The sequence below is a fragment of the Nicotiana sylvestris genome, chromosome 8, assembly GCF_000393655.2.
Source record: "Nicotiana sylvestris chromosome 8, ASM39365v2, whole genome shotgun sequence".
NCBI classification, from domain to species: Eukaryota; Viridiplantae; Streptophyta; class Magnoliopsida; order Solanales; family Solanaceae; genus Nicotiana; species Nicotiana sylvestris.
In genome coordinates this window covers 218663992-218677313 of record NC_091064.1, presented here as the reverse complement: position 1 = coordinate 218677313, position 13322 = coordinate 218663992, and the positions used below count along the sequence as shown (strand labels likewise).

The following is a 13322-nucleotide window of genomic DNA, read 5'->3' as shown; positions in this document are numbered from 1 at the left end:
GCTGATTGACGAGACGCGAAGCCGAGTTAACGCGAGGTTGGAGGTTTGGAGACAGACCTTGGAGTCTAAAGGTTTCAAATTGAGTAGAGCCAAGACAAAATACTTGAAGTGCAGATTTAATGACGGGACCCATGAAGCAGACGTAGAGGTAATACTTAATGCTCAAGTTATCCCCAAGAGAGCGAGTTTTAAGTATCTCGGGTCTCTTATCCAGGGTAATGGGGAGATTGATGAAGATGTCGTACATCGCATCGAAGCGGGATGGATGAAGTGGAGGCTCGCTTCCGGTGTTTTATGTGATAAGAATGTGCCGCCAAGACTTAAGAAGTACTGGGGAGGTGATTAAATAGGACATGACGCTGCTTCAGCTCACTGAGGACATGACCCTTGAGAGGAGGGTGTGGAGGTCGAGGATTAAGGTAGAAGGTTAGTGTGTAGTTTTTAGTTGTTCACCGATTGTCTTAGTAGCATGCATGTCCCTTCATATTCTTAAATTTTTACGTTATGTGGTTTTGTTCATCTCAGGTATTGTATTCCCTGTTGCTATTATTTGGTACTACTTATCATTTATCTCTCCCTTTTTCTTTTCGCTTCCTTCTTTCTTCCTTCCTTGCTTTCCTCTTCTTCTTACCCTTCCTGAGCCGAGGGTCTATTGGAAACAACCTCTCTACCTGTATTAGGTAGGGGTAAGGTCTGCGTACAGACTACCCTCTCCAAACCTCACCTGTTGGGATCATACTGGGTTTGTTGTTGTTATTTGAACACCTTTATATTCTTTTTTTAATTTATATTCATAAAATAACATTGAAATTCCAACTATATAAATTAACATGCTATAAATAGTTAGATAATATACTCCAGAAAATTCTTTAGTAGCACATATTTTTTTTTTCTCCAAAAATTGAATAAGATGAAAAGCGGTATCCTAATCATCATCTATTATCATATCTTGAACAAAAGAAACATGTGCATTAAACATGTTGGTAATCGACAATCAATATCTGTAAGCAATAGACAACATATCATATACTGAATTCCATCTAGTTGGAACTTCTTTAGGAATTTTTCTAAAGGGTAATTTGCAAGCACCACAATGTATCTTAAATTTTCTATATCTAGCAGATATTTGAGAGCGGAAAATATAGCCAACTGCAAACCGGATTTTGTCAAGAGTAGTGCCAAACAAAAGAAGTCCATCTTGAACAACTAAATTATAAATATGACATGTACATCTAATATGGAATAATTTCGGAACAAGGTGGAGCTAATCTAGTTTTCAAAACTCATATAGCTGAATTGTTACTAGAAGCATTATCTAAAGTAATAGAATAATTTTGTTAGAAAGTCCATAAAAATCATAATTTTTTTAAATTTGTTTAGAAATAAAAATGCCAGTGTGTCGGCCATCAACAATCTATAACCAATAATACATTTTTGTATAGCTCAGTTGTTATCTATCCAATGGCATATAACTGTTAAGTAACCATAACCATTGACACTACGCCCTATGTCTGAAATGATAGAAACTTTACCGTCTAAGTGGAAAAATAAATACCGTAAATATTTTTGATATTCATGTTGAAATTTAAAAACATCATTTCAACAGTTGCTCGAGGAAAACCATGAAAAACATGATTATATGTTTCTTGTATGTAATGAATAAACCAATCAGATGATGGAAAAGTAAAAGGCAAATCCCCTACAACAACCATTTTTGCTATATTTTTCCAGTCCTTTTTTGGGTCATAAGGAGAAGACCTCCCGTCATATGGTTGATTTGTGGTTGTATAGTATGAGAACCATGCTCGGATTGGGATGGATTTGTTTCAGAATGGGGACCCACTCTCTACAAGCCAAACAACTTTGTGATGAATTTTCATATGCTTCTTTAAATTCCCCGTCCCGCCATGATCAGATTTATTTTTCAAAGATAACCGTTGTTGACAAATTTTACACATAGCTTTTTCATTAACCTTATCCTGCGTAAATCATTGTCAAAAAATTGATCATTTTTACGTTCAACTGGTTGTCTAGTGGGAGGTAATGGAACATCAACTCCAAACTGAGATTGACTTTGAGTTGGAGCTGTCGGAACCTGGCTAGTGGGTGTTTCATCTATAAGTTATCATTCTCTTCTCCTTCATCCTCAAATTTTCATGATCAACATATTGTTCTTGTAGTGATTCGTGATCTAGTAATTGATAATTAATACTAACATCATGATAGAAAGGTGTTTCATCTACGTGAGTGAAGTCATCAATAGGATTAGGATTACTAGAACTAGCAATACCCTTTGTCAATTTATTATATATCTTTTTTACCAGTTTAGGAGCCATTTGTAATACTAAATAATTAAAATAACAACAAATAGTAACACAGGTATAACAAAAATAAATGTGAAAATTAATAAAAGTTGGAACGAGTGCACTAAACGCCAATGTAAATGTCGACTTATAATTGATGTGGATGGAAGAAAATCACTCCGACTAGTAGTGTAGTGCTAAGGAAAAATACACTGCCGTATAATTGATGTTGATGCTTGAAAAATTATAGCAAAAGAATAGAGTGCTAGAACATTAATTGCAATTAGAGAGAGAGATAGAGAATTAGAGAGATAGGAGAGTTTTGTGTGAAAATGAAAGAATGAAATGAGGTATTTATAGTTTTAAAATAGGGCTTAAGTGTAATTTAACAAACTTAGAGGTTAAAAACATAATTTATGGGGTAGAGGGTGTTGGCGGGTAACAACAACAATAATAAACCTAGTGATTTTCCACAAGTGGGTCTGGGAGGGTAAGATGTAAGCAACCTTACCCTTACCCTGGAAGGGCAGAGAAGCTGTTTCCGATGGGTGTTAGCGGGTAGAGAGGCAAAAATGTCCATTTTTGGCTATTGCCAACAGCTATTTTTAAAAAAATAACCGTTGGCTAACGATCAAAAAGCGGCTAGATTTAAAAAAATAAAAGCGTTAATGTACTGGTTCGTTACCAACTGGACCAGTTCTAAGGGTACTTTATCCGGTTCCCTCCCACTCCCCTTCCCCTTCCCCTTAGCCCTAATCTCTTACCCCTACCCCTCCCGGTCGGACCAGGACGGACCTGTAACGGTGTGGACCAGATCGGTTACGGGTAATACCGCCCCCCATAGTCAGCCCTACTAGAGACCTCCACCATTAGTGGAATGTGGTCATAGAAAGTCCTATACTTTGTTGAATGGGGAAAAAGTTGTTTTTATGTCTTTTCTGATCTTGTTCAAATAAGAATGTGATGCTTTGAAAGATATGTTAATGTTTCATTCTACCGTTTTGTATGTCTAAGATGTTCAGTGCTAAGAAGTTCATGATCTTTTGTTCTACAGAAACAAGTTAACAAGACTTTCTGTTAATGCAAATGGTTCTCTTATTCCCAAGAGTTGCGTTGACAAGGACATGATAAAAAAGAGCCCCTGGTAAGTGCTTGGTCTGTTTTTGATTTTCTAAGTTTGGAATTTCCCAATGCCCATAAACACATGTGATGGTCAAAAGCTGATAACGTACTCCCGAGGTTGTGATTACTATTTTGGCTCAAATTTGTGATTACGATTTTGGCTTAAATTTTTCTCTTACCAAGAAACTTCTTTATATTTTTTGATAAAGTAATAAATTTTATTAAAAGAGGGCAAAAAACACACCCACATACAAGAATTATATTAAAACGTAGAAAATCTTACAAAAAGATGTGTTTTTCTTCAAAAGACACTCAATCTTCTATGCATATAGGAGCATAGAAATGAGGAATAAGACTCTAACCTTCAAGTGTGCAAAATCCTTTTCTACTCCGTCAAAAGCTCTCCTATTTGTCTCTCTCCATACGATCCACATAGACGCTAGAGAAGCCATATCTCATTGCCTGCTTCTTCTCTTCCGTCTTCTTTCATCATGCTTGGCATAACTCACCGGAGTTCGAACTTTCTCAGGGTTTCCCACCACAAATAGGACGCGATCTGACAATGTAAAGTGAGATGACTTGCATTTCTCTTGAGTTTTTGTGCATGAAGCACTAACTGACACAATTAATCTTCCTCTTCCTCATATTCTCTGCTGTCAAGATCACCGCCCTCACAGCTAGCCAAGTGAAAAAACTAAGGGTGGCGTGTGGGCCGGTTCTCACGGTCCCGGTCCTGGGCCGGTCCCAATTTAAATGGGCCTCGTGGTCCCGGTCCTGGTGGGCTTTTTGTAGGAACCGGACTGGGACCGGGCCCACGAACTAATGGTCCCGGGCTAAGTGGGCCGGTTCCGGGCCTAAGTGGGTCCCATGGATACTTTTTTTTAAATTTTTTATAGAAGTTAGAGAAAAAAAGATGGTAATAAAAATATCTAAGGCAATTCCTTGTAAATTATAATATAAAATTGTGACCTAAATTTTTTAATTCAAATTTAAAGACAAATATTGTAAAGAGATATTCAAAGCAATGCATTATAATTTTATTATAGCAATTAAAAACATGGCAATATCTTTCTTAGTCTTCCTCCCCCCTTTGGAATGAGCACAACAAGGTGCTAATACCACTATTAAGAAAGGAAAAGAAGCTAATCAAGATGTGCCAAAATACAAGTTACATAGTACATACTAATATTTGTTCATACAAGTTACATGGTATCTCTTACAAACTTCATAAATCCATTAAGGTCCGGAGGAATTTCCGTTGGTGGTGGCAGAAAAGAAGCTTGGTCATCACCGCTTCTGGGCGAAGCAGAATCCTCCGCAAGTTCAGCTAGCATTTCTTCATAAGCTTCGTCTACCTCTGGTTGTGATTCAGCAAGTCTAAAATTTCTTCTTTCCGAACGGATCCAATCTCTGAAAAGTACTGATTTTTCCAAGCTCTCCCTCATAGACGCTCTATAATCACCGAGTTGAAGTCTTGCTTGACTAAAAGTGCTCTCCGATGCCACTGTTGAAGCTTGAATAGTTAAAATATCTCGGGCCATCCTTGAAAGAACCGGAAAGTATTTTTCTTTGTTCTTCCACCATTCCAAAATATTAAAGGAACAATTCCCAATTAGTTTCATTCTCAAATCTATAGCCAATTGCTACAAATCTGCAAATTGGTGCGTCAGTTACTGTAGCAGTGAACAGTACCGCGAATTTTCAAACAAAGACCGCTGAAACTGTCTTGTTCATGGACGTTTGAGCAGGTGTTGATGAACGCTATCAGCTCTCCCCAGCCTATGGCTGTGGGAGAGCCAATTACAACTCCTAATTCTTATGCTACAAAACTAGTTCCCAGTCATACTACTCAAAATTTAACAAAAACAAAGCTTAAACCAATCGAGATTGTTCATGGAACTCCAACGATACAGTTCACAATGGAGGAACGAGCAGAATTTGCCATGGAAGAAGGATTACATCAGGCTATTGTCGTGAAAATTAGTCAAGATACTCCAGATCTGAATGTGTGGAGAAGGCTACTGCCCAAGCAACTTCTTATTAAAGGTAATTGTTTGGTAGGACAACTTGCGCGTAGGCAAATGTTGTTGCGTTTTGATCAGTATGAAGATTTCGTTATGTCATTATCTAGATCTGTAAATTATTTACCTTATAATGGAGAAGAACATCAGTTTCGAATTTTTCCATGGACTGTTGGATTTAATCCTAGAGAAGAAACATCTATGGCAGCAGTTTGGATTTCTTTGCCAAACTTGTCGCCTGAACTCTTTGCAAGAAAAGCTTTGTTGTCGATAGCAGCTGCTGCTGGGCAGCCCATTGCTGTAGATAAGGCAACGCAGTCCAAAACGAGACCTAGCACTGCTAGGGTCAAAATTACTGTTACTCGGACTATTCAAAAGTATTGTTGGGTGCATGTCGGATCCTCCAAATTTAGTGCATTTTTGGAGGATCCGACACGGATGCGGCCACACTTTTGGAGAGTCCGAGCAACATAGCAAAATTATCCTTGATCTTTTAGCCAAGCATCCAAAGAGAGCAACTTTGCAATATGTGGATGAAAGTACTGGAAAAATAATAGAAGCAGCCCAAGAGATCGTGTATGACAACTTACCTTTATATTGTACATGTTGTAGACGTCAAGGTCATAATGAGCATACATGTCGCTTGATTGTGTCCAAGAATCAAGAATCTGTAGGGAACAGGGCAGTCGAGGATCGTGGTGATCAAACATCTGTAGAGAAGTTTCAAGGTGATCTTAGGCAATTGTTGGATGCTAAAAAAATGCAACAAGCTGTTAAAGGAACAGGACTGGATGTAGCTAATACAAAAGTGAACTTTGAGAAAGTAATGCATCGAGCAGATTATGGTATAACTGTAGGTGAGACCTCAATAATTGATAAGCAGCAAGGGATATCAGTAGGTGAGACAGCATTTCATGTGAATTGCAATGGAACAGTACCTGGAGAAGCCACTACTTCTGCTTTGGTTTTGAATCGTGAAGGGGTCATGAGTATAACTAATGTAGCTGATTCAAATTGTGAAGTGATTAGGAACACTGATGCTGGTATTTTTGAAGATACAGCAACACCAACAGATGGACACTTGTGTGTGGTGGTTGATACACAGGGACCTGGGCAAATTGTTGATAATCTGACTACAGCTGCTGCTATACCAATTGAAGCTGGGCAGCCTATGGATGGTGTTAGTCATTCGCAGGTGAGGACTACTGTAAAGCAAGATGAGATGAAAAAAAAATGAAGGGTTTACCAATTTGGTGCAAGTACAAAAAATACCAAATGGTCAGGCAACAGATAAAGTTTGGACAACTGTCAATCAGTCAACCAGCAAAAATAACACTCCCAACAAGAACAAGATGCACAAGGTTGAGCAGTTATTTTCAAATCAATTTGCTGCAATTGACAATGCCAATGAAGATGGTGGGACGAAATCTGGACAGAATTTGCAACTGGTGGCAAGTCATTTTGCAGAAAACATGGATCAAAACAGTTCTTCAACTCCAGCCCTTGTAAAGAACAATATTCTTCTGTCAGCTCATGCATCAAAGGACATGGTCCGTTTGTAGCTGAACAAATGGGAAATAAAGCTCAAACCTCCAATGCACCTACGCTGCAATTTTCCAGCCCGCACATAGAAGAAATTATCAAGGAAGCTCAAAATGCAATGATGTTGAATACCACTATGGTAAAACAACCTTTGGTTACTCTAAACACCTCAGTGTTTGAAGTACCATCACAATCAGTGGAGTTGTTTGGTGAATTTCAAGGTGAGTCTGGGCAGCTCTTGAGATGGGCTGAACAATCTGAGGGAAATGAAGAGGAGAACAGGGGGATTGCAGATGATATCTCTACTGATTGTGATACTCAAGTCTGGGCAGCTTCTGAAGTGAACGTCAATAAAGCAGGAAAACAGCACCACAAAGTAGTACCAAAGCAGTTTGCGCAGCAGCAGCAGGTTAACAATCGTGCTGCAATTTCTGTGAATGAACGACATGAAGAAACACCAACTACAAGACATCAACAGCTAATTGAAAACAATCAAAGGTCAGTCATGCAAGCACCAAAAGATGGACAGCAACAACAAAAACCAATTGCTCCAGTTTTCAGTTTGGACGTTGAGTCGATGGACAGTTATCCGACAATCAATAAGAACAATACAACTCCAACCAATGCACACCAGTTCAATACAACAACCTCAACCTCAACGACAACAACAGGGAAGAAGAAGAAGAAGGTGCAGCAGAAGCAGATTGTAGCAGCTGCTGTGCATTGTGAGCAGTTCTTTGAGGACGTCGACAAGGATTCTATTCCACCAGGGCACCAGATCATGAAAAATTCAGCAGGCGTGAAGGAGAATGAACTCTATGCAGGGCGTGACAAACAGCATTATTATAGTGCTTCCAATAATGTTAGGATGGGAAAGCAGCTGGTTGATCGAGATGCAACATCAAATAATAGGCAGCCAAAATCCCCAGGCAGCTGGGCAGATCAGGCTGAAATGCTTCTTCCATCTGAGCAGCAACAACTTCAGAAAATCGCAGCAGTAGACTTGGAGAGTTTTAAACAGTCAGGTGACATTTCAAACAAGGCTTTGATCTCAGACCATGACCGTGCATTATTGGATGCTTTGGGCGGTCCAAAACCTCACAGAAGTGCATTTTCATCTGGCTCAAAAACGACTGCACAGAAGCTGAAATTTTCAGTGGCAAAGAGACATGAACCATGTAGTGCAAAGAGATTGAAGAGGCATGAACCATTGTGGATGGTTATACAAGAAGAAGCTAATCAAAAACTTGAGGCCAACTTACCTGTTGCCATCTCCGACGAAGCAAAAGAAGATGAATTGATTGAATCTTGTTTGGAAGAGGTGGCTACAATTGGAGATTTCTCTCCTAAGCATAGTGAAAAAAAGAAGGTGACTCAAGAAATAACACTCAGGCAACTCCCAATGAGAGTTGCAAAGCAAAAAGGGGTTGCAACCTCCACATCTACGAGGTCCAATAGATCCGAGAAGAAATGAAGAATTTTGAAGATTATTTGAAGACAGTTAAAGAGGATTTTAAGGAAGTTCAAATTGAAGAACTCACAAGTTTGATAAATGAGGGGCAAGATTCTAATTTCTACATTGTTTTAGTTTATCATTTTCAAAGCATCATCACTTGTAATAGCGTCATAGAATGTGTTATAAACTCTATGGCGATCATAAAGTACTTGGTACTTTCAAGTTCCTATTTTTTACATGCTTGCTAGAAGATGAGGTTTTTCTTTGCCTCAATAGGATTAGTAAGGTAAGTTTTAGCCCGGTTTGTGTTGCCTTGGTCCTATGCCTTCGGAAAAATATCCACATGACTATGAGATTATATGCCCTCGTGAGACTTTACCGGCAGCTACACCATAAATCCTTTACATGAGGCTACAATCATAAGGCAATGTGAGGCGCAGAGGAGTGATTATATAGCCAAGGCATATGGGTAACAATACGGGTGCTATTGTCCCCCTTATTTGTACTTCTCCGAATTGTTGTACTGTTCCTTTTTCTATTAATAAAAAACTATTCCTTTTTCTATTAATAAAAAACTAGCCCTAGGCGCTTGCCTAGTAGATTGCCAAAAAAAAAATAATATTAAAGGAGCCGTAGAGATTCACTTTCTCATATCCCTGTGACAAATAAACTTCAAGCTCATTTAGTTGTGAAAAATTATTAGTAGTAGAACCTTGAGAACCCCCGAACCCCGCCCAAGCACTAAGTGCTCTTACTCCCGCAGTTCTTTTAGATGATTGAGAACCAGAAGGAGTTGGAACATTTGGTCTAACATGATCTAATGCAACTTGATAAGCATTATAAATAGCTTAGGCATTTATTCTAATTGAGGCTATTGCTTCCGGAAGTTTAGACAACTCCTCATCTTCAAGTGCTAAACCATTATAAACAGTTTCATACCAAAAATGAGGACCTGCTAATTTCGTAGTAGGATTTAACAAGACAGCAACACTATAAATAGGGGAATAGGGAAAAAATATTTTTTAAACTTTTTTCTCATAGAATCAATAGCAATTTTATAAATTTCCGCACCCTCTGAAAAATGAGCAAACAAATTTGCAAGTTCTGCAATATAAACTAAACGGTTAGAAATAGTAGGATAATATTGCCTAGAAAATTCATTTGTAGCAATATGAACTTTTTCTAAAAAATCTACAAGCATTTTAACGTTATCCCAATCCGCATTTGTAAGGGGCTCATCATCATCACTTACATGGGCATTAAACGTTGAGTTTATGAGGTTTCTATATTCATATGCAACACTAAACTTTCATACATGTAATTCCATCTAGTTGGACAAGGTTTAGGAACCTTTCTTTCTCTTAGGCCAAATTCATCGCATCTTTTAAAATAGTCTCTAAGTCTACTTCTACAGTTTGAATAAAAAGCCAGTTAAGAGTCATTTTAACCTTTTCAATTTCAATATTTAAAATTCTCATATCATCACCCACAATTAAATAGTAAATATGACAAATAGATCTAACATGAAAAATGTTACTAAATGCAAGACTTAGTGTAGTGGTAAACAAGGCTACATCATTTGTGTTACTAGTAGCATTATCTATTGAAACCGACATGATTTTATCACTAATACCAAAATATCTACAAATATCTGTAACTATGCTAGCAATAAGCAATAATGCGCTTTTGCATTATCCAATCCTCATCAATCTAATGACCGGTAACAGTAAGGTAATCACAGTCATTATCACTTCTACCAATATCAGTTGTAATAGCAACACGACAATTTATATGAGTAAATACAACAACAACAACAACAACAACCCAGTATAATCCTACAAGTGGGGTTTGGGGAGGGTAAATAGCGCAAATATTGTTCATATTCATGTTTATATTTATAAATATCGCTCTTTACGGTTGTGCGAGGAAAACCTCTATAAGTAGGATTAAAATTTTTTCTAATATAATGCACAAAGTGAGTGTCACAAGGAAAACTATAGGGTAAGCACATAACAGTAACCATTTTTGCCAATTCTTCCCGATCTTTTTTTGGATCATAATATAAAATACCACCGGTAACAGTATTAATTCCCGGTTGAAATTGATTTGACCCGGTACTAGAGTCAACCTGCCTAGGTTTAGGTACACTTGTCCCCTCGGCCAAAGCTTTCATACGAAGATATTTGACTTTATCTTGAGGGTGTATCAATATGTGTCTAGCCAAAGTTCCCGTCCCCCCTCCCCTCCCTCTCCAAAATATTTAAAAGCTAACTCATTGCCACAAGTTTTACACTTAGCCTTATTTTGTGGAATTAGTTGAGTAAAAAATGGCCAAACAATAGATGTTTCTGTCCGTTTGGTACGTTGTCTAAAAAAAAATAGGGGCAGTAACAGGAGTATCAGACAGGGCATCATTTGGATTATCATTAGTTACATTAACTTCAGGAGCAGGACTAGTGGGGTGTATCGTCATCCAGTTGAGTTTCATCAAAATCTATTTCCTCATCATTTTCATCAATAGTTGGATTAGAATAAAGAGCATTCATTAATTCATGGTCTAATTATTCACCAGCGCCAACATTATTGCAAAATTGACTCTCAGTAAATTGTAATAAACTATTATTGCTATCAAGAATAGCAGGTGTAGGACGAGACAGACGAGTATGAGGTTTGAGTCGGGGAGCCGGGGGAAGTGGAGGAGGAACAAATTGGCCACTAGATTCGCCACTTTTGGATTTTTCCTTATTTTTACCAAAAAGTTTTTTTAAGGAAGTCATCTTAATTAATCAAATAATAGAAAATAAAACAAACAAAACATAATATTAAAAATTAAGAGTTGGAACGAGTTTACCGAATAGACGAACAACTTGTTGAAAATTGATTATCGTTGAAGACTTCAATTCACCAACTTCGCAATTTTTTCACAAATTATAATTATAAAGTAAGCAATAATAGCAATTATAGAAGAAAATTAGAGAGAGATTGATGATTTTGTGAGAAAAATGAAAGAATGAGGGGGTGTTGAAAATAGGGAAATAGTGTAATTATAAAAAGTTTGGGGTTAAAACAAAGTTGGGAGGGGGGGGGGGTTAAATGGCTATTTTATAAATAGCCAACAGCTATTTTGGCAGACCAAACGACTAGTTTTTAAATGCCCAAACGGGCAGATTTTTTTTGTAAATTTCTGACCGTTGGGACCGTTTAGGCCCTCCAAGGACCGGTCCGGTCCCGATCTTGCGGTCTTTTTGTGAAGGACCGGCCCAGAAGATCGGCCCACCCCCACGGTCCCATTTCTAATCGGTTTAGGCCTAGAAGCCCACATGGTCCGTGGTCTTGGGCCAGTCCCGGGCCTGGAGCTACCCTTAGAAAAAACGCACCTTTCCCTAGTCAGAAGCTCTTTGTGAAGCAACTTGACCGAATTTTAAAATTCTGCGACCTCCCAATTTTGTAAGTTCCTCCTAAAACTCAAATCCCAATACACCCGATTGATTGGCATTTCCTTTTGGCATGAGATTCCATACATGTTTGGAAATGTGATTAACAAAATGTTGTCCCCGCACCACTTATATTCCAAAAAACTTACCCTACTCTCATTACCCACTCTGAATGATATGTTTCCATTAAGCTCTCCCCAACCCTTGAATATATTTCTCTATAGCCCGCACACATTAAGTGGTACATTTGTTGTTCTCCAACCATCTTCGAAAACCCCATACTTCTCCGCAATCACCTCCTTTCAAAAAGCATTCTCCTCTATTCCGAATCTCTATAACCAATTTCTCAGTAATGCCTTGTTAAAAACGTTTGATCTTTAATCCAATTCCACCCCAACACTTTGGTGTGGTGACAGTCTCCCAATTTACCAAGTGAAACTTTCCCCATTTGAACCATCTCATAGAAAATCTCTCTACATCTTTTCCAAACTTCCTTGTAACACTAACTGGAGCGTGTAACAAGGACCCGAATTATATGGGGATACTCGATTTTGCACTTCTAATCAATACTTCCTTCCTCTTCTGGATAAGTACCTTTTTGCCGAACCTGCTAGCCTCTTTTATACCCTTTCAATTACCAGGTCCCAAACAGTTTGGTCCCTGTAGATGCTCTTAGTGGTAAACCAAGAAAAATTGTAGGAAGTGCCCCGACCTTGCAATTGAAAACTTGTGCTAGGCCCTCAATATTGCCCAGGGAAACCTTCTAATTGAATGTATTCTTCATGTTGCTAAGCTCTTGCAGTCATCTTTTAGGGCTTATCAAAGCAAAGCAAGATCATACTTATATGCAGGGAACGTGTTCCAAGTTAGTTTTGTCAAATTCTGCAAATTTGAGTTATTTCTCTATCTTTGAGTTTTAAGTCGCATTTTTTCTCTTTTTCTATGTACTTATTCTATCACCAGTCCTGTATGCTCAGAGAGATATTTATCCTTTACTGTTGATACTTTATCCCGTCTTCTCTGCTGCATTCGACTCCAAAGGACACAGAGTTGATCACAGTTTAGCTAGTTTTGTCTTGGCTAGTTTCTAGTGTACTTTGGTGCTTCCTTTTGGGCTGAAGTTTCAAAATTGTTAATTCTATGTTAGTGGGTAAAAGAAAACTACCATCCCTTAAACCATCATGGCTTACCTTTCTACACTACCACTTTACCCATTTTGGTGTCTTTGATGCTACATTAGTTTTGGGTGCTACATTATTATTTGATGAACTGTCCTCTCATGCAGGTTGAAAGCATTGGTGGCTATTCCAAAGGTTCAACCTCGATTTGCCATTGCCATATGGAAGAAATATCCCACAATGAAATCTCTTTTGCATGTTTACATGGATCCAAGTAAATCGGTAGGCGATAAAATTTCCTTCATTCCCCTTGGATATTATGATAT

The 13322-nt window shown here is 38.2% G+C and overlaps 1 protein-coding gene across 3 annotated transcripts in view; it reads left to right on the top strand.

Annotated features, from left to right (window-relative positions):
- Positions 1–13322, top strand: part of LOC104232666 (crossover junction endonuclease EME1B-like) — a 33084-nt gene that overhangs the window by 18408 nt on the left and 1354 nt on the right. For 2 of the 3 annotated variants that reach the window (XM_070155578.1, XM_070155576.1), the window contains 2 exons: positions 3358–3447; positions 13164–13278. In XM_070155578.1, coding sequence (XP_070011679.1) covers positions 3358–3447; positions 13164–13278 — 205 coding nt within the window. The remainder of the gene's footprint in view (positions 1–3357; positions 3448–13163; positions 13279–13322) is intronic. The other variant, XM_070155577.1, reaches the window with a different exon arrangement.